The 19,500-nt window shown below is 37.1% G+C and overlaps 1 protein-coding gene across 4 annotated transcripts; it reads right to left on the reverse strand.

The window, feature by feature from the left end:
- Positions 26-18,318, reverse strand: LOC105177317 (nipped-B-like protein). 4 transcript variants are annotated; one of them, XM_011100431.2, is made up of 28 exons: positions 17,924-18,318; positions 16,081-16,190; positions 15,099-15,235; positions 14,895-14,988; positions 14,537-14,793; positions 10,792-10,899; positions 10,542-10,653; positions 9,915-10,008; positions 9,589-9,775; positions 9,075-9,503; positions 8,475-9,007; positions 8,192-8,402; positions 8,070-8,120; positions 7,772-7,930; positions 7,525-7,692; positions 6,654-6,953; positions 5,889-6,041; positions 5,486-5,655; positions 4,429-4,537; positions 3,676-3,846; positions 3,499-3,603; positions 3,199-3,432; positions 2,799-2,932; positions 2,429-2,719; positions 1,974-2,337; positions 1,244-1,336; positions 1,046-1,171; positions 26-603 (listed from the first exon to the last, which is right to left on the reverse strand). In XM_011100431.2, exons 1-28 carry the CDS (start codon positions 18,154-18,156, stop codon positions 382-384), a joined length of 5,355 nt encoding a protein of 1,784 aa, XP_011098733.1. In that variant the 5' UTR covers positions 18,157-18,318; the 3' UTR covers positions 26-381. The 4 variants fall into 4 exon arrangements, with proteins under 4 accessions (XP_011098733.1, XP_020554710.1, XP_011098732.1 ...); XM_020699051.1 differs by having other exon boundaries at positions 3,499-3,555; positions 4,417-4,537; XM_011100430.2 differs by having other exon boundaries at positions 4,417-4,537.

Here is a 19,500-nt window from a genome sequence, read left to right on the forward strand (position 1 = left end):
GGCATCTAAAATAATGGGAAGATGATACAGTAAGATGATTTCAATTTAAATGAATAGGTCAATCAACAAAATATACAAGCTAGCTCTAACAACATAGTTAGAAAGGGGTATAACACCCCACCTCCTAACAAAATTTTCTCCATCATTCCCAAAAAGACATCCTAACAATAATTTCTCTGTCCTATAATGGCTGTACTAAATTCTGAATAACATGCCTTCTATCAGGACACAACTTAACTTCTGAGAACAAATTCTGACGAACTTAGCCACTTCCGAATTTTTGACATTCAGTTTGTCCTAAAATTTCTGTTTGTACTAGCTTTGATATTTTGCATTTCTATGAACTGTACAGGTTAGCTTTTTACCTACAGGTATTTACAACTATAGCCGCTGCCTACTTCTGCTGTTACTGCCTCTCCGGCCACTTTTATTTAACCTGCTAACGCTATTAACCCAATTCTCATCATCTTCATCATATTCATCATCTAAATCTAGCACTCGCACAGCCTTCCCACCTCTCCTGGGAGGTGGTCGTTTCCTTTTGATGTTGGCTGTGTACGTTGAATAGTCAATTGTGTCTTCCCTCAATGCATTCTTGAAGTCCTGAAAAGAATAGACTAATAAGCAAACAAAATAGCATACCTCCAGCAGAGCTTATCTAAAACAGACTAACAAAATACATAAAATGATCCAAGCACCAAATCAGGAATGACCAAAAGAAAAGCTCCTACCTTTTCCCATAGAAAAATAGAAAGAGGAGGATATGGAAATGGAAGATAAATGGAAGCAGAAGATAGCAGTTTCAAGGGAAAATATACCATGCAAATAATCTTTATTCATGCTTCAGCAAACAAGATAAACCAGCATGTAGGAAAACTGGAAAGGCAAAAAAGAAAAGGAGGACGAGGATGATCAGGTGCACAGACCTTCAAAACATGTAGGTAACAGTTCAGAAAGCAAAACAACATGTTTGCCTTAACAAATAGACATTTTATGCCCATCACAGAGATCAAGAGACAATAGTCTATCATCAACAATCAAATACCTGATATCTCCTCGAGAGGTCTTCATAAGTTTTAGGTGGGTCAATGTTTACGTCGCTGATATCAAAAGGAATACTCTGTCGCAGTAGACTTTCTCCTGGTTTTGCTGGTTCATTTGGGGAAAATGCCTAATTAAAGAAGAAAACCAAATTTAGATCGTCCACATCATTCCAACTAAGATTCTGCAGAGCATTCATTACCTGACAGCGAGCATCATCTAGGGCGTAAACAATCTTCAGGTGCCTCTTCAGCTTCAGCAGAAGTTGCATTGCACCGGCTGCTAGACAGTCAGCCTGCGGAAGTATCAAAAAGATAAAATAACACAAAAAACACTAAGCCACTTAAAGGAAATAATTACCCAATTCACATATTCAAAAACACCATATAACAGAACCAGCAGAATGCTGGAATCATAAATTACTGAAAACTTCAAAGAGATTGTGAAGATGGTCTCGAGAACACTGCATGCGACTTGGAAAGGTAAAGTGATTTTGTTCCAGGAGGGGGAAGGGAAGGTCAATGGATTGTACTACCTACCATCAGAGAATATAAATCATACTTGACCTGAACAACAACATTTGTTGTTTCATTCAGCTTCCACAGAATTGGGTATACAAAATACATGAACCCAAGGTGAATAATCCAGCTCCCTTCACCCATATACCCTTCCACAACCAAACAAGGATAGTGTCTGCTAAATATCACCCTGGTTCTTCCCATTGAGGCATTGACTCTTAATCCAAGCCAACACTAGCCAGATAGGAAAACTAACAACATTAAAGTTCAAATTAACCCGGCTAGTAATTTTAGGTCACCAGATTTTGGAGTTTTTACCAACTGATAAGAAAAAAGATTGTCCACTACTAGAATTTTAGATAAGAGCCACCACTGCTCAGGTGATCAAACATAACGAAATGAGACAAAATCTACCTGAATTTGTTGCAGATCACTAGTAGAAATGCTATGAGAACCCCATGAGGTCATAGGACTTATATTTTGATCCTTATATGCATCACCTCCAAATAAATGTTGATCCTGTAACTCCCCTGTTACCCTATGATTCCCATCAATCCACATGGTTCTTTCGCTACCAGGTTTGAGAGTTTCATTTAATTGAATCACACCATTTCCATTTCTTTTTTGACTATTTCCTTGTAATGAATGCAAAAATTCCTTCATGCTTGATTCTAATGTCCCAGATCTGACTTGCACAACTCGATTTATAATATAAATCAAATAAAGAGGCTCGTCCGGCAATGTGAAAGGTAGCAAAGCAAGAATCTCCGTGCAATATCTGCAGAAAAGGAAAGGGAATCTCATTAAAAGCATTTTCAAAGCAGCACCAAGAAATTTACCACACCATGAGTGGAAGAGACAGATCTCACTTCAGAAAATGAATCACGGAATCACTCCAGGTAGGCATTTCAAACTTGTGAACAACAGAGGACATAAATCTGTTCCTTGAAACGCGATTTCCACGAATGAGCTTATAGATTCGAGCAACCCCAAGCCGTGCATGCATAGAAGAGCTAACTTCTGACTTTCCCTTCATATTGTTAAATAATCTGTCCTGGGCGGGGTTCGAAAATTCAGGGTTACCTCCACTCATGGTACGAATGAATATAAATGACAACTGAAGGCCATCTCCCAGACGGCTTTCGCAGAAAGCTGGATACCTGAAGAATAGCAACTAGTTAGCTAGTATAATAAGAAGTATAGAGCAAAAGTTTTTCAATCTCCCAAAGAAAAACATACTTTTCATTCATATTCATCAGGAGATGATGAGCCAGCTTTGAATTAACCTCCTGTGGATCTGTTTCAAGTGCAATGAGATAGGGTACACAAGTAATTGGATGTACAAGACCTTGGCGTAATACAATCTCCACAATCTGGAAGCATGAGAAAGCAATCGCTTAATGACATAATGGCAATCAAACCTAGAAAGTAATAGATCAATGAGATAAATAATTTCCAGGAAATTCTTTGCAGACCTCAGCCACATAATAATTCGACACATGTAAGAGCTGATTGCCAGCTTTTGAAATCAAACAACCAGGTTATCAAGGCAATTATGGCCAGCATATAAACTCAAATTTGTTTGTACACAAGCTCTGAATAATGTGATTACTGAGTAAGGGCAAAATTTCACAACCACCTTTAGAGCAGCTTGACGCACATGCTCATTCACATCCAGACTTCTCCCTAAGATGATGTCCCAATATAGCTGAACTATACCACCGCAGATGTTAGTATCACCAGCACCTGCAGCAACGGGAACACTATGTACACCATCGTTCGGGCGAGTAACTTCAGTGTTGCCAGCTTTATCAGGTTCCATTTGACGTTCCGCATCCAGAAGATATTCGTACATATTCTGTAATGATTGCATCTGCCAAACAAATGTATGAGCAAAACGCACAGAAAGATCATGTAATTAACAGAAAACAAATGATACCTTCAGACGAACATCACTATTGGTTGAAAGAGTTGCCTCCAAAATTTTACCAACATCCTTTTGCAACATACATTCAGGTCGAGCAATTAATACGTACCCTAATGCCTGGATAAATAACACAGCTATGTTTTAAATTTACAAATTAAAAACTAAAAAGTTGAGTAGTATGCTGGATACCTGTAATGCCCTAACTTTCAGGATGCAGTCGTCATCAGCCTCCAGATACTTTTTAAATAAGTTGATATTGCTTGCAACATCCATATTTTTTGTGTTGGACGCAGATGCATCCAGTAATGGGCTACCATACCGTATCAACAAACCCAGACAAAAAAGAGATCGACCTACTTGCTGAAAAGAGAGAGTTGAATATGTATCAGAGTGGGAATTTAGAATAATAGAGCAAGTGAGGAAGAAATAATAAAAGACATAAATTGAGAGCACAGAGGCTGAAGCTAATTATGTCCCCTATTATTGAAATAGGAAGTATTGATGTGTACTAACAGAATGTTTAAAGACTTTGAATAGTTATTTGTAAGTTTCAAGCAGTTAAAGTTGATAAAACGGATTGACAGTCTTCATGGGAGAATATGTTACTTCGTAATGAAGTGCATTGAGTCCAATTTAGAAAAGATCTCGACATGTTTTAATAATACATTCATGAGAGCATGAGATGATTACGAACATGCAAAAGCATCAAGCAGTTACTGACAGTTAGAAGTAATTTGTTAGGTTGCATTTTCTTTGCAATAAAACTTGTAGAACACGGTACAAGAATGGAAACAAGAGAAAGAAAAGCAGCATGAAAACGATTAAAGAGAAAAGCAATAAAAAGTGAGCAGTACAACAACAAAAAGAATCCTTCATAGATTTCACTTATCAAACAACAGATAGGAGAGGGCCAAGAAGCTAACGATTTACATGATTATTAACCTGCTTGTTATCCAATCCCAAGGCATCCAGACGTTTGAAGAATAACTGAATAAGATACTCAACAACATTTGCACCTTTTCCTGATACTTTACCCGCAGAGCATAAGCACCTATCATTGGGAGACAGAATTGGAGAAAACAGAAAATCGTTACTTCTTCTAGAAATTCAAAAGAAACATAAAAACGAAAACAAGAAATCAGAGGAACCCCCCAGGAGAAATGCTTATATAAGTCCTCTCTGCATTACAGGTAGCCAGTATAGGACATCTAGTAGTCAATAAAAGTAGTTACTTGCAAATATTTGGATCAGTTCTTAAGATGCTTTGGAAAGGGTTCTCGGGAGATGGGTGCTTTAGAAATGGATCGCCAAATGTGATGGATGTTTGGAGTTGTTAGATTCTTATGGGATTAGTATTGTCACATCAAGCTTTTCAATAATTGGAATATATAAATACACACACATATATATATATATTATATTGATTAATATAATGATTTAAATAAGTATAAAAATATATAAAATGTGTATAAGGATTAGAGAATATATACATATATAGAGAGGGGGGGGTGTTACTGATTAGGAGTTTTATGTTCTCCCTATTCCGGAACGAATCTTTTTTGGAACATTCCAAGATAAGACTCCATGTCCTAAAAAAAATCTGTTATCAACCAATTTCAGCCACTACTTTTTAAGGCAATAGTATAAAGTATATAAAGCTCTCACTCTTATCCTAAACTGGATGCCCAGTCAAACTAAATATGTCAATTTGGGACAAAGGAGTAATATCTGTGGAAAAGAAGTTTTGGGAAATGGAAAAGAAGTCTGAACACTAGCAGCCAAGAAAAGATCAACCATGGCCAAAGGTCTGAAAACAGCCCAAAGACATAACCAAACACAACCAGCTCATACTAAATCATCATCAAAGAAGATGCATAGAGGACAGAGAATAATGAATCAATTATGTATAGAAATTCAAGCCAAAAAACAATCACTTAAGTAAATGTGTTGTGTAAGAAAAGCAGAAATAGACAATAGTAAAATAAAGGAAGTAAAATACTTTATGCAAGCATGGACAACCGTCAGAAAAGAATGCCGGACGATCATTTGCTTTAGGTCTTGTTCCAGTTCCTCAACAAGATTCTGCGGAAGCTTCCGCAGTAAAGGCAAGACAGAATCAATTATAAACAATATACTCTCCAGAAGCTGTGCAGCCACTCGATTGTCAGACTGTAAGAACAAAAACTGTCAGCAATTCTCAATTTTATATCAAAATTTCAAGAATATTTTATTACAGAGTTCAACAACAAGAGCCACTGGAACAAAAATAGCACGAAAATAGCAGGAAGTCTTCAACCACTGGTGCACCAAAATCCATGTAACAGATTATACGCATTCGTGAATTAGATATGTAGAACTGTTACGTGTGGGTATCTATATACTAAAAATGGAATTTTGTTAACCTGACTCTTTAGATATGGTTGTAATGTGATCAAAAACTGGGAAGGATCAGTAGCCGGTGCACATAATGTAGGATCCACCAGACAAAAGGCATGCAAGAGCAGAATATATGGAAGCATACGACCCTCTCCTTCCTCACTGTTTGTTTCGGCAACCTGTAAAACCACAATAGTAGCGCCAAGCAATACATATCAGGAGTTATGATTTCAAAGGCAAAATATACATCAAATGATGTCTAGGTCAAGGACAGGGAGAGTTCAGATGCTTTTATTGACATGACCATCACCAGAGAAGCAGTGGCCATTTAATTGCTTCTGTTAGGATGAACTTAACAATACCCGGTCAAATGTCAATTTCCGGTATGTTGACTAGATCATTAAGAGGAAATGCTCATATTAGAAATGCTCCTCTCAGGTGCCATATACTGTCATACACTTTCCAGGGCATAAATACCAATCTCAGCAACTAATCACAGCCCCAGGCAGTTTATTAACATCATGATTTTCATTTTTGTTTTGATAGTTTCAAATTAACTGTACGTAATACTGTGTGGAACTCTAAAACTTATGCTTGACGCAGGGGTGCAAACCTTTGGTGGTATACTTGACAAAGATAACACTAACAGTAACGACGAATCTATGCAGGAACCTGCGGGCATGATACAAATGACCTACTTCTGAAAAAAGCTAAACTTGCATACAATGAAATTTACGTGCAAGGAACGAGAGAGCTTTATATCAACTACCTACTCTTTAGAAAAACAATACCTGAAGTACTTTCTCCAGCAAACACTTGCACATTAGCTCACAGCGCCTGCGTACTGAAGCAAGTAGCACAGGGTTTATCCCAGCAGCTTTAGCAGATTGTGGAAAGAAATCAAGTGCTAAGTTCCGTCTAATAACAATAGCAAGGGGTTGGTGACTGGACATCCTTCTCAGCATCTCAACAACCTGCTCTGTCTTCTTAGCCACTTCCAATGGAACACAACTACCATCCTTGAAAAGATGGCCTTGTGAACCCAAAGGCTCCTCAAACCAAAACTCATAAAATGTCTTGCAGACCAGGTCCTGTAACAGGAACCATATTAAATATAGATCCGAATAATTATACTTTCTTACACGTCTTTCAATACATTTCATCATATCTGGATCACCCACGGAAAGCAAATTAATTTTATACAAGAAATAAACTTGGTCTTGAGATTCTACAAAACCTAACCTTAACATAACCTTTGTTCCGTAATAGCAATAGATTAGAATAAACAAAACAATAATTGAAGCAGAAAGAAGGAGCTTTAGCAAGCGCTTCGAATAATAGACACCACTGCTCAAAAACAATGGAAGCTTCTTACAGCTAATTGGTGGACCACACCAACTTTTCAAGCAGTTATATTCTCCAGTTGATACACAGACTTGATCATGAGAACAAAGATGCATGGAAAATTGAGGGCAAATATACACAAAAGGAACATCAGAGCAGATCTTTCAGGTCATGTACTCTGATCAATACACAAATCTACAGAAATACAAGTATTTAGCATCACAGAAAGAAGATGAGTACAGCTAATATCAAAAACTTAAAAAGAAAGGCCAGATACCAATAAGTATACCATGCATGGAAATTCAATTCATTCAGTACCTGTATGCTGGATTCTTCATCATTGATACGAGAAATTATCTCAACACAAGCAGTGGTGTACTGTGGAAAGTCGGCACTCGAGGCACACATATCCCTGATAATTCTAATAGCACGTTTCCGGACACTTACTCCGGTATCCTTTATTCTTTCTGCTACCTTCTCAAAGTACTAGAAGAAGAACCAAGAGGTTAAAAGACCAAAGCATACGCCAAAAGTGTACAAGACAAAACATAAGCAACTCCAATACCTTCAGACCAACATCAGGATGTGATGCAATATGACGACCAACAAGCTCAAGTGCTGCTTCTCTAACCGATATAGCAGAGTCACAAAACCTCCCTTCAACAGCCGTTTGGACAAGCTTGTCACCCAGAACCTCTGGATCAGCTTCTACAATAATACTAACCTGTTGTCATTATGCAGTAACCAAAGATGTTGAGTTCTCAACTAAAGGAGAAATTCCACCTCCCAAACCCATAAAGGAATTTATAGAAGAAAGTAGGAAAAAAGAAAGGCGTATAGCCAATAGAAGTGGTTCACAGTACCGCTCGCAATGCCTTAGCACGAATCACTGGTGAGTTCTCCCTCAGACTTGCCTGGTTACATGTAGAAATAGAAATAAATATTCACACTCCAAAATTTTTTAGCAACAAGCAATTTCACCTACCAGTAGCACTTGAAGAATTTTGTCAAATCCTCTAGCAAAAGAACTATTTTGTCCCAATGCCAAAGTAATTTTTTTCACTGAATCCCTTGTCAGAGAGGATGAAAATGAACAAGAGTCACGCACAATTGCTCTTGATTTCAACCTCGCGAGGAAGTAGGATAATTTATGTTGAGAAGCAGGGTCATCTTTATACCAAAGGCAAAGATAAAACCTGCAAGTCAATATTAATCAGAAGTTATGGCATTAAAATGTTGCAACCAAAAAATTTTGATTTATCACATACCATCGTGTAAAGAGGTGCAGTTCGTCTGCAGACCCTGCATCCTGCAAATAATTTAGGAGCATTTGTTGGATAATCTCCTGCTTTGTGACTGAGACTGTAGCTCGAGAAGACTTTCCCGAACGATTGCGATTTTGCTTGTGTTCATCCTTGTTCTGAGACTCGCAATATGTTTTCAGGACAAGAAGTTGTTTCTCACACAAACAAACCTGACAAACAAATTCACGAGAAGGAGCATCTTGCTCTGTTCCGCCCATGCAATCAACATGGAATGATCTATGACAACCTTCGCATACAAATATAGATCGTTCCATTGTTGAATCATAACAAATAGAACAGACATCTTTGAGATAGCTAGGATCAATAGTGCCACTATTCATCAACTCCTGTACTATCCAAAAATTCTCCTTCCTACAGATGACTGCATCATGTTTCAACCTCGCAGCAATTGTACCAAGAAGGTCAATGGCCATTGTCCGAGCTGCAATATCTTTTGATTTCAGCCCAGCATTCTGAAGTAGCAACACACACAGAACCTGCACAAACTGTCTGTAAATATGATGTCGATATCATATATTTTCGCATTAACTATGAACAAAGTACCTCCAGAATAGGAGCTGAGGCAGGATACTCGGGTAAGTTCAAAGTAGTGAGCAAATCCATTACAAGATTTTCCATCATTGCCTTCAATTCAGATGCATCCTGATTTTTTGTGCTTGTATATCGCTGAAGAACTCGACTCCAGAAGAGGCAGCAGGACTCTGTAACTGCCTCATGGCACTTGGAAGGGTAATCAACATCAATTGAAACATCCAGTGAAGGATTTTCAGAGGTTTGCCTCAGAACTTCTGGAAGATTTGCACTATAAAGAATCATTTGGACTAATAGAGCAGTAACTAACTGAATCTGCCGTTGTTCTTCATCAGGAAGATGATAAGTTCTTGGCACTCTCTTTGAAAGTGGCAACTTCAGAAGGATTTGAAGTGTCTCATCCATCATATACGATCTATGCTGAGTGTATGTATAATAAATCTGCAAATCGGAATGTAAAATGCAATTCAGCACAAATACCACTAGAAATATATCAGACTAGCGACAAGGTATGCAAATTCATTACCCCACCAACTAAACTGATTGCTTTTAGCTGCAAAAGCTGGATGTTATCAACCAAAATAGTTTGCAAACTAGTTCTGATGAGCTGGAGAATGCAACTATCTGACAGGCGTTCTATAAACAACAACTGCTTGAGAAAACTGAGAATTGTGCACAACTTCTGAAGTATAGCATTCACAGTAGCAGACATTCTGTCAAAAATATGAATAGTATTACAACGGAAGGAACAAAACCACATCAGAGAATATGTATAAATATACTAATTGAATATTGAAATTTCACAAATGATTATAACTTTGTTTTAGAAAATGCGATTTTGTTATACTACACCTGTTTGTGGTTGACTTCCTAACTCTTACAATCTTTGAAGCTCGCCTTTTCTTACTAGCTGAGTCAAAATCCGCAACTTCTTCATCTTCCTCATCTGAAGTTCCAAAGTAAATAAGCATATAATAGAAAAGAACATGAATCTTGCTAAAATGAGTAAAATCCCACGGCCTGAAAGGGGTAATCTATTGTTCCCTCTTTCAGGGCTCAACTTATATTTGTGGATTTTAATTTGAAAAGCATGTTGAAAGGCTAAGATCCCATGGCCAGACATGAGATGTTGCCAAAACCCTGCAACCAGCCCATAACCTAGGATGGAAAATTGATCAAGCTGCTAAGGGGCATGCTACCGTTATAAGGAGGGTGAGATTCCTTACTGTAATTGGAGATACAAGAGTGCAACTTCAGCTCAAATGAAAAGTTAGAACTGTTTTTCACATTTTTTTAAGAATAATAAGAGAACCTTAATCTTACTTTATATTCAAGTATGAAGTAGAAGAGAACAGAAATTCTGGAATAGGTAGTAAAGATAGAGTGGTCGCTCTTCATATATCATAATCTAAAAGTAATAGCATGACATAAGAATCCAAATGAGCAGGAGGGATTGACAGAATTAGCAGCATAACATACCATCAAGGGCCCCTTTACAGTTTGGTTTGTGCAAGGCACGATAGGATGGATCACAGGCGAACATAACATCCGTCATTTGATGTCTCGAGAACTCCAGGATCCGTTCAATATTCTAATACAAGAAGACCATATTTACAAACAATTGATTCAATAATCTGGCAACCTCCAGAAAGATTTTCTGCTGCAAGAAAGTGATACCAACAAAGAATTGCACGATATTTTCTCATAGCTAATGATATAAAATGCATACCTCTTCCTTATACAGCTGTTTAGGCATACCATCATGAGTCATAATAGCTAAAGCTGCATGAATTGACTCCAGAGAGCAGTAAATGGATGACACCACATCAGCATCCAACTGGAATTCAAGATCCAAATTAGAGACGTTGAATATAAAAGAAAATTTTCAACTAGAATAAGTTAAAAATACCATTCTTCGCATTAATAGCAAACAGATGCACCATGGCAACTTTGCAAAACACCATACACAAACAAACATGAATGTAATATATCATCAAGCAGCCAGCAAAATCAAGAAACAATCCAAATTGGTAAAACACCTATAGCATGTCATTCCTCAAGCTTTATTTCAGTAAATTAATTTAACTTCAAATTTATGAAAAGCATCTGAACCACGAGTGTGACCAAAGTAACTTCATGGCAAGAATGGAAGGAGGGAAGGGAGGGAAAGAAAAAATTGTTGAAAGCCAGTGAGATCATTTTGGCATACAGCAAAAGGGAACATGAAAGATTTGTGCAAAAAACATACTAGGGGCTTACAGGAGCAAACATCTTTCTCACAATTTGAATCTCCAGGTTTGAAGAATTGTCGAAAACAAAAATCTCCATGTTTGAAGTGATACAGCATTTTCAATGTTGTTTGAGAATGTTCGAGAAAAAGAGTACCCATCTTCAACCTCAAAAAAACTGTGGAGTCAATAGGATGACACAATTACTTTAAGAGGGTAAATTGAGTTAGATATTGCCTTTTTAGGACATGAAACTTTATTTGTGGATGTAAAAAGCGGAAGTACGAGCATAGAATCCTGGATGGACGGACTAAGGGAGTGGAATCAATTTAGCAGCAAGGTGGCATTTTATGAGGTAGAGCGAATTGCATACTACTTGATTTCAGCATATGCATTTGAGAAACACTTATTCTCAATTTGATAAGGATGAAAATTTTATCCTTTCTAGGGAAGATCAAACTATATATTCAAGAACATTCAACTGGAACAAGTAGCTATAAGGAAACTAAAGATGACAAGCTCCACAAATGAGGCAGTTGATAGACCTAGTGTCAACTTAGACATGGTAACAGAAATAAATAAAGGAAATAAGTATTAAAGTAGGACAAAAAGGAAATGGATAGTTAAAGAAACAAATGATCACGGAATTCTTATTGCCTGGTGAAAAAAGAAAAAGAAAAAGAAAGTTACGATTCTTATCATCGAGAGAATCAAATCATAGTTGTTAATAATGCACGGCAGCCATGGCACAAGGGTCACCTGGCGCAGCGCGCACCATTTTAAAGCACGGTGCACATGTACAGAAATAATATATTTTCACAATCAATCTATATTCACATCAATAATGCTCAAATATTAAATATAAACAGTTATCATTATACCATAAAAGAAATTTGCAAATTAACAAGTCTTAGGAAAAAAACAAAAGAGTTCAAAACATGCAAAATGATTAAACAAATCCTACATAATCATTATAAAACAAAACAAATATAAAATATTCATCAATCAAAATCCAAATCCTCCCCAATCTCATCTTCATTCTTTATATTCTCCCTTTTCTCTCTTTTGCAACGTAAAGGCCTAATTTTTCAGCCCTTATGTTGTCTAAATTTTTTGATTGATTTTCTTTTAAAAAAGAATTATCAAAGGCTGGTTTTAGCCCAGCCTTTATTTACACTGGGTGGAGAAACTGTTTTTTCCAAGCCCCAGCCTTTTTACACGCCTCTGCTCGATTCGTAAGCTCAGCGCCATTTTTATAAAATGGCACTGAGGCTGCGCCATGCACCATGGGGCGCTATTAACAACTATGAATCAGATTCATCCATAATGTGCTAAGCGTGGGAAATGATCAATGCAAGAGAGAGAGTATTACTGCAATCCACTAATTCATAACTAAAGCACTTTGTCCCTCTCCTTAAAAGATAGCACCTTCGAAGAATATAGCAACAACGTAAATCTTCAAAAACCAAGCACAGTTACCGAAATGCTTGAAAATGGAATCTATATTGGCACAATTTACCATTTACCTCCACTCATGCCAACCGCGAGAAACAAACCAAAGCAATACATACCATTTTTAGGTTAACCGGATAATGAGTAAAATCAATCTTCCATTTCCAATTTAGGTGGCAGAGTACAAGCCATAAATTGTCCAACCAAAGAACAATTCATGCCAATCCTATAAGCCATTCTAATTGATGCATCAGTCAATATCAGTTGTTTAGGAAGTAGGAACACTCAGGAGTGTTTAGCAATGTTCTAAAATGCATGGCTGGCTGTCTGATATTTCCCATGCATAGCATAGAATACTAATACCTACCAGTTTAATTACGAAGTAACAGCGAAGGGTCTCAATATACTCACAAGGCCACATTTGGCCATTAATCTAGTACATATCCTATAGAAAAACTATGTATTTATCATTTTCAAGCACTTAATCAGGAAATAAGTTAAAGTGGCCTGCCTTATGGGCATGTCAGATTATCAAATACATCTTTAGCGTTACTAAACCTTCTTTTTCTAGAACTAGAATAATTTGAATTTAATGGTATGCAATAATCAATTCAGGCCAATGGGATTAAGCATCTTGACTGAGTAGCGGAGGAAAAAGAGAGAGCCGTATCCCAGTAGAACTTGAGACATGCAAAAGGCGTATCGAATATTATTATACCCTGATCCCTATAGGTCAACATTTTATCTTCCAGATGGCATGTCCAGCATTCTGCATTCCCCATCAGGAACAGTGAACTCACAAATAACCCTTGGATTAGTCCATCTGATCTAGTTTGCAACCCTGGAACTTGATGTGTAATCCAGTTACGGTAATTCTGTGCCTCAACTCGGCATTTTGGCAAAGTTACAGACCAAGACCTAAGGATAAAAGGAGAAACACATGATGCAGCCTAATAGAATTACACGATATTATTATGTTTCTAAAATTATATTCAATTATACAGGCCTAAGTGTAAAAGCACCATCAACTAGATGAAAATCTTACTTCAAGTAAAAACCTGATCCTCACATTGGCTTAAAATTTCAAATCTGTCCAAGTTCTGGACAAGTATCTGGTTAGTTAAGCAGTCACAGGGAAATTTTACTGCCAACTTCTACATTTCACCCGCATTCAACACATGAATTGACGAATCCCATGTCATCGAACTTTCTCAGAGAGGAGAGGGAAAAAGAAGGGCAAAAAGAGAGAAGTAGCAAACGAGGGGCAAGGGTTAAGATTCTTCTTTTCTAATAGTACATTAGCAAAGCATGTAAATTTTCCTTTTATGTTGGGAGCAATTACAGAAGCATGCAGAAAAGTCGTATGTGTCACATTGTGGGGCCCATATACGTCCACAACACAAAAACCCAAACAAAATAAGCAGGCCAGTGTGCATGCACCGAGCAATGAACTCTCAGAACTGCCCTTCTCAGCACAGATAGCTCCAGACTCACAGAAGGCCTGTCCTACACAGGACGCATTTGATTATCAATTCGTCCAGACAAAGGTGGTGCCAGCTTCTTCATAAGTGACACACTTCAGCTCTAGATGAAACCCATAACAAGACCAACATGATCAATAGCCTCTGAGTCAGTTTGATTATCAAGCTCCAGCAGAAGCTGATCTTTATGTAGCAAAAGCAACCAACTCAAAGAAGCATCCAGAAGTAAAACTAGGACAACAGTCCAAGACAATTTTATGTAGGAAAATCAATTCAGACAGCACGGTTCAGAAGATAAAAAATGCAAACTCACATTTTCGCAATCATCAATAGATAGTCCTTCTGCTCGATGAATTTGGCGATCTAAAACCTTTAATGTCCTTGAAAGAATATCCACAGGAACCATATGTAGTACTTTCTTAGACCGAATCGACATGATTTCATTCACAAGTGCTTTAAGATCAGCATGAGACAATGGTACCCATTCTGCTTCATCTCTGTCATCACAAATAATTTCCGCTCTGGCACATATGTCGTCCAACATTTCACAAAAGCCAGCAATAGCTGCACCTGAGGAAGGATACCATACTCAAATTCCTTAAGTATAATTTATAACCAGAAAACATGACAAAGCAACCAGAAAAAGTAAAAAGAGTATAGAACTGTAAAACCTTGGCGCTCACTGTTATCATGACAAGTTGCTGATGTTAAGTCATCTTTCCCTTTCTTTTTCACTTTAGGTTTTTTAGAAGAACTGATAATATCCTGCAAATAATGTCAAATTATTAACCAGAAGTCATTTATCAGTCAATTGGGTATTCTAAGCTATACATATGTATATATATATATATATGTTGGAGAAGTAGATAGCTTACATTATTAACATTATGGTCATGCTGATTATTTTTCATTCCTGAAGAGTCGCTTGGCACTTGATTAATAGTAGGCTTCCTCTGCTCAAGGGGCTTTGATTCAGTCAAATTACCACTGTACATTGACTGCTTGGCAGGACCTGAGAAACTTGAACAATGCATTGAATAATAAGCCAGATAATAATTGTTATCTTTAGAACATAGTAATATTGATTAAAATAGCACTCCAAAAATGCGAGCAATACAGGTAATATCCAAGAAATGCTATCATAGTTAAGTGGGCAGGAGAAGAAACAGTAAATGAGATTCCCTAATCATGGTACAGGCTGCAATTGCAGGATTCGCTTTTAAGAACTAATAAGGACAAGGACTTAAAGTGATACAAATGTGTCCAAAAACATTATGTTTGGAGCAAGATGTGTTACATTCAGCCACTTACCATGTCAAAAATCTTTCAACAATTACTACTAGAAACTGTTGAGTTGCGAGAAAGGATAGCATAATTTAAGGTGTAAGCAGCAAGGAAAGTTTAGTAGGTGAAGGCAAGAGTAGAGCTGTGTTTGAGCAGAAAAACGGATCATATGAAGAAGTTCTAGGGGGTTTCAGTCTCAACAGAAAATTTTCTGAAACTTGAAGTGCATTGTAGGGCTGTAATCAAATCCTTCACAAGCAAAATGCAGATAGGTCAAGGAATTTTAGGTCAACCACAAAGTTGCAAAGTTTTAATCAAAAGAAACTTTGGTCAGAACCTACCTGCACCAAACATATATCAGATACAATTATCGATGGTGAGCTAGGATCATTTCATGTCAACTAATTCAGCTAGTTCGGTCCAACCAACATAAGCCATCTACTTATAAGTTGTTTTTGCTACCAAAGAGTCGTGTTTCCAAAAATTTAAAGAACAACATTTATGAAATGAACAAGCTGACATCTTCTAGACATTAACATAAAAATTTCAAAAGCCATTCATGGACCATTTTACCTGGACTGGCATACTCAAATGCTTCAGGATCATGTCTCAGAACATCATTGAATAGGTTAAAGTTCCCCACTGAACCACCTGGTTCAAGATTTTCTTCATCTTTGAGATTCCTATAGATAAAATGTGTAATTTCAAATATTCAGCCACTTGAGGAGGATGCGTTGAATAAAATTGGTAATTTAAGCCTAACTTTCTTTCTAAACAATTTCATTTTTCAGATTAAAAGCCAGAATGGAGGAAGCAGCCTTTTTTCCGCTAAGAAACCGAGGGGACATTTAAAATTCCATACTCCATGATTTCCCCCTATGCCTAAAAGCACTCTAGGCGTATTAAAACGAAAAATATAAATGGCTCTCATACTGATACATCTCCGTTCAGCATATGTTGGTATGAAAAGCATGATGCAAGAAAATATCAATACTCTGACGAAGAGTTTTCTAATGATACAAACAACTCACAATTGTGGAAAGGAGTTTAACATATTTAGGCAATAAAATGATTGTACTTCCCATAAATGGTTAAACCGTGCTTGTTTACCGAACATATACAATATTTCATCCACAAGATTAACAAAATTAATATGTTAGCTTGCAAAAGATAATTGGCATCCCTTACCATGCATGTTAGTGCTACATATACCCAGATGTTCTACTGTTATGCTGTTGCTACTTCAACTTCTTAATTTCTCATCAGGATTTTTATCATGGTGTACTTCCTCTTTTTATTCCAAAGTTGTAATTTAAGTAGGATTTCAATCCTTTTGAATTAACAAATATCACATTAATCAAATTTCTAACATGAGTTGCCCATTCCCAACAATTTTCTTTGGCTTTAAGTTTTACCTTCGACGCAATATACCTTGTATGACTCCTTGTCTTAAAGTTGTCCCCTTTATCTAACCGTAGTGCTGTGTCCGGTCCAGTGGACAGATTAAAGCTTTGGCAGGAAATGGAGATCATAGAGATTTATCACCTTCTCTTTCATGTGTTACAGGAAACTGAGGTAATACTAGAGACTAATTATTCCATGAGCTGTTATCTGTCACAATTAGGATGGAATAGGAGACATTTCAAGTTCACTTCTTTTTCTCTGGCCAGCAACACTGGCTAAAATGGAGAATATTGCATTTTGATTCTGCCTGAGGACTCAATGATCCATAGAACCACTAATTCAAGTCCAAATTTCTACTTAAACATTTTGAATTAAAATTTGGCGGTTAAAACTCTTCAGCTCATTATTTGGCTTTTCATTGCTCCTCCCTTCCTTCTAGCAAGAGAAAAGCAGAAAAGAAGGTCCCAAACATGTCTGCTAAGTTCATTCCAACAACTTCTCAGTAAGGTATTTTAGATAGAGAAAATGAGAAATCCACTTTCGAAAGCTGTCCTTTACAGTTTTAAAAGATACTAACACAAATTGCACAATGGTTTGAAAACTTAAATTACTAAATAACACTTTTAGCTAGAGGGGAAAGAAGAAGATTGAGTTCACCCAATATGTACTTGAAGTTCTGCACTTAAGTAATTCAAATGGAACTCCAGAAAAAAGGACAAATGTTATAAATTTAAATCAGTTTTCCCCCAAATAATACCATGCAGTTCTTAGTATATACTATGTTTCAACCATGCAAAGTGGAAAACAGAATAAGTAAATAAATTATTATCGGTGGTAAAAGTACTGCTCCGATAAATCAAATTTTTCCCCTTATTCTCTCAATTCCAAGCAACATTACTCGAAAACAAGTAATTCCAAGCCAATGAACCACATGTGCCAATAATCACTCGTTAACTAAAGTTCCTGAAAACCAAACATCAAAACAAGACCAGAACTTAAAAACGACACTTACAAGTAAGACACGTCGGTATTACGGAGGAGATCAGCAATCTTGCCAGAGACATCACCGCTACTGGAATTCCACCTTGAACCGCCAGTATCATCGAAGAGGCGGAGTTCCTGATGGAGCGCGCCGCAGAACACCGGAAGCGACGGCAGCGGCAAGCACGGGGCCACCTCAGAATGAACTGTGTTGGAGAGGCTAATGCCCCTGGGGACCCCCTCAACACCACTAGGATTCGACATCCAGAAACTAATTAAGCGCACAAATCAAGTGATTTCACATCAATTGAGTTCGAATAGGGGGAGACGGGGGCTCAGCCCTAGAGAGAGAAATGGGGAGTAGGAGGAGAGAGAAGGACAAATGGCGGGGAAAAGTGTATAGAAAATTTCGGGATTTTTTAGCCAGTGCAGAGCAGATTGTCTGTGTTCGTGAGCTGCGCTGGCAATTTATATGTCCTGGTAAAAAAGAGTCCAACCTACTCCAAATTTACAAAACTACCCATGCCGTTGCTCATTTCTGTGACGTGTCTGTTGCAATTTATCCCGTACGTCGTCGTTTTCCTTTCGCGCAGGCATGAAGCTTGTGAGCGACGCTTTTAGATTCTCTTGTTTACCTTTTTTTTTTCTTTAAACTTGAATTAGAGCTTGATTAAATGTCATTTTGGTCCCTCAATTTACTGAACCAAAAACATTGATTTCATAATTTTTTTCAAATAAAACTATAATAATTCGGGTTTTTTATGATTTTAAGACTAATTTATGATCATAAAATACCAATTTATTTAGTTTTATATATATCTTTTTATATTTCCTATTTTCATTCCGTTTTCTTCTTTAAAAAATATTTTTTTAAGAATTTTTTAATTAGTCAAAACAGTAGTTTACCTATTTCATCCCTCCCACTTTGTCTTTTCATTTTGAAAATTTAAATTCATCCAATGGTCAAATCTCATTAAGTCAATTAAAAGTCTAATGGCTGATTGTAATAAATTTCAAATTTAGTAAATCGGTCGTTAATCTTTGTTGTAATAGTATTACAGTTTTTGGATGCATGTATCCATAATGCAATTGAAATAACCATAATCAATAACATAAGTAAGTTTTTAATGGTTTGAAAATAACACAGGGGTTATCATGCAATTTTCTCTTTATTTTATAGTTGGCGCATCAGGTGGATGAATCTCTCGAAAGATCTTGGTGAGCCGACCCGGATGCTAATTTTCTATTCCCGGTTTGCCGTTATGGCAAAGGGAGCATGGCATTTTGTTATTTCTTCGCTTTTTAGGAGGCAAAGTGCAAATTACTTTGAAACGAATGACGATAAATATAAGCATAGAATATCAGAATCACTCGCAAAACATTCGTGGGTGGTGCTTTAAAAATGTATGTTACACATATATATACGTACAATTATGTATATGTATATGTATAGCTATAGATGCCAATGGAGGTCCACCGCTCCATCTCGTGCCTAAATCTGGGTGGGCGGCGATGAGATCGATCGTGGAGATAGAAAAATCCAATTCAGTTGCGGAGAAGTCAAAAGAGGTAGAGGCGATGGTGAGGGAGCTCGCGAGGTGGAAGCAG

The sequence above is a fragment of the Sesamum indicum genome, linkage group LG15 (assembly GCF_000512975.1).
Source record: "Sesamum indicum cultivar Zhongzhi No. 13 linkage group LG15, S_indicum_v1.0, whole genome shotgun sequence".
NCBI classification, from domain to species: domain Eukaryota; kingdom Viridiplantae; phylum Streptophyta; class Magnoliopsida; order Lamiales; family Pedaliaceae; genus Sesamum; species Sesamum indicum.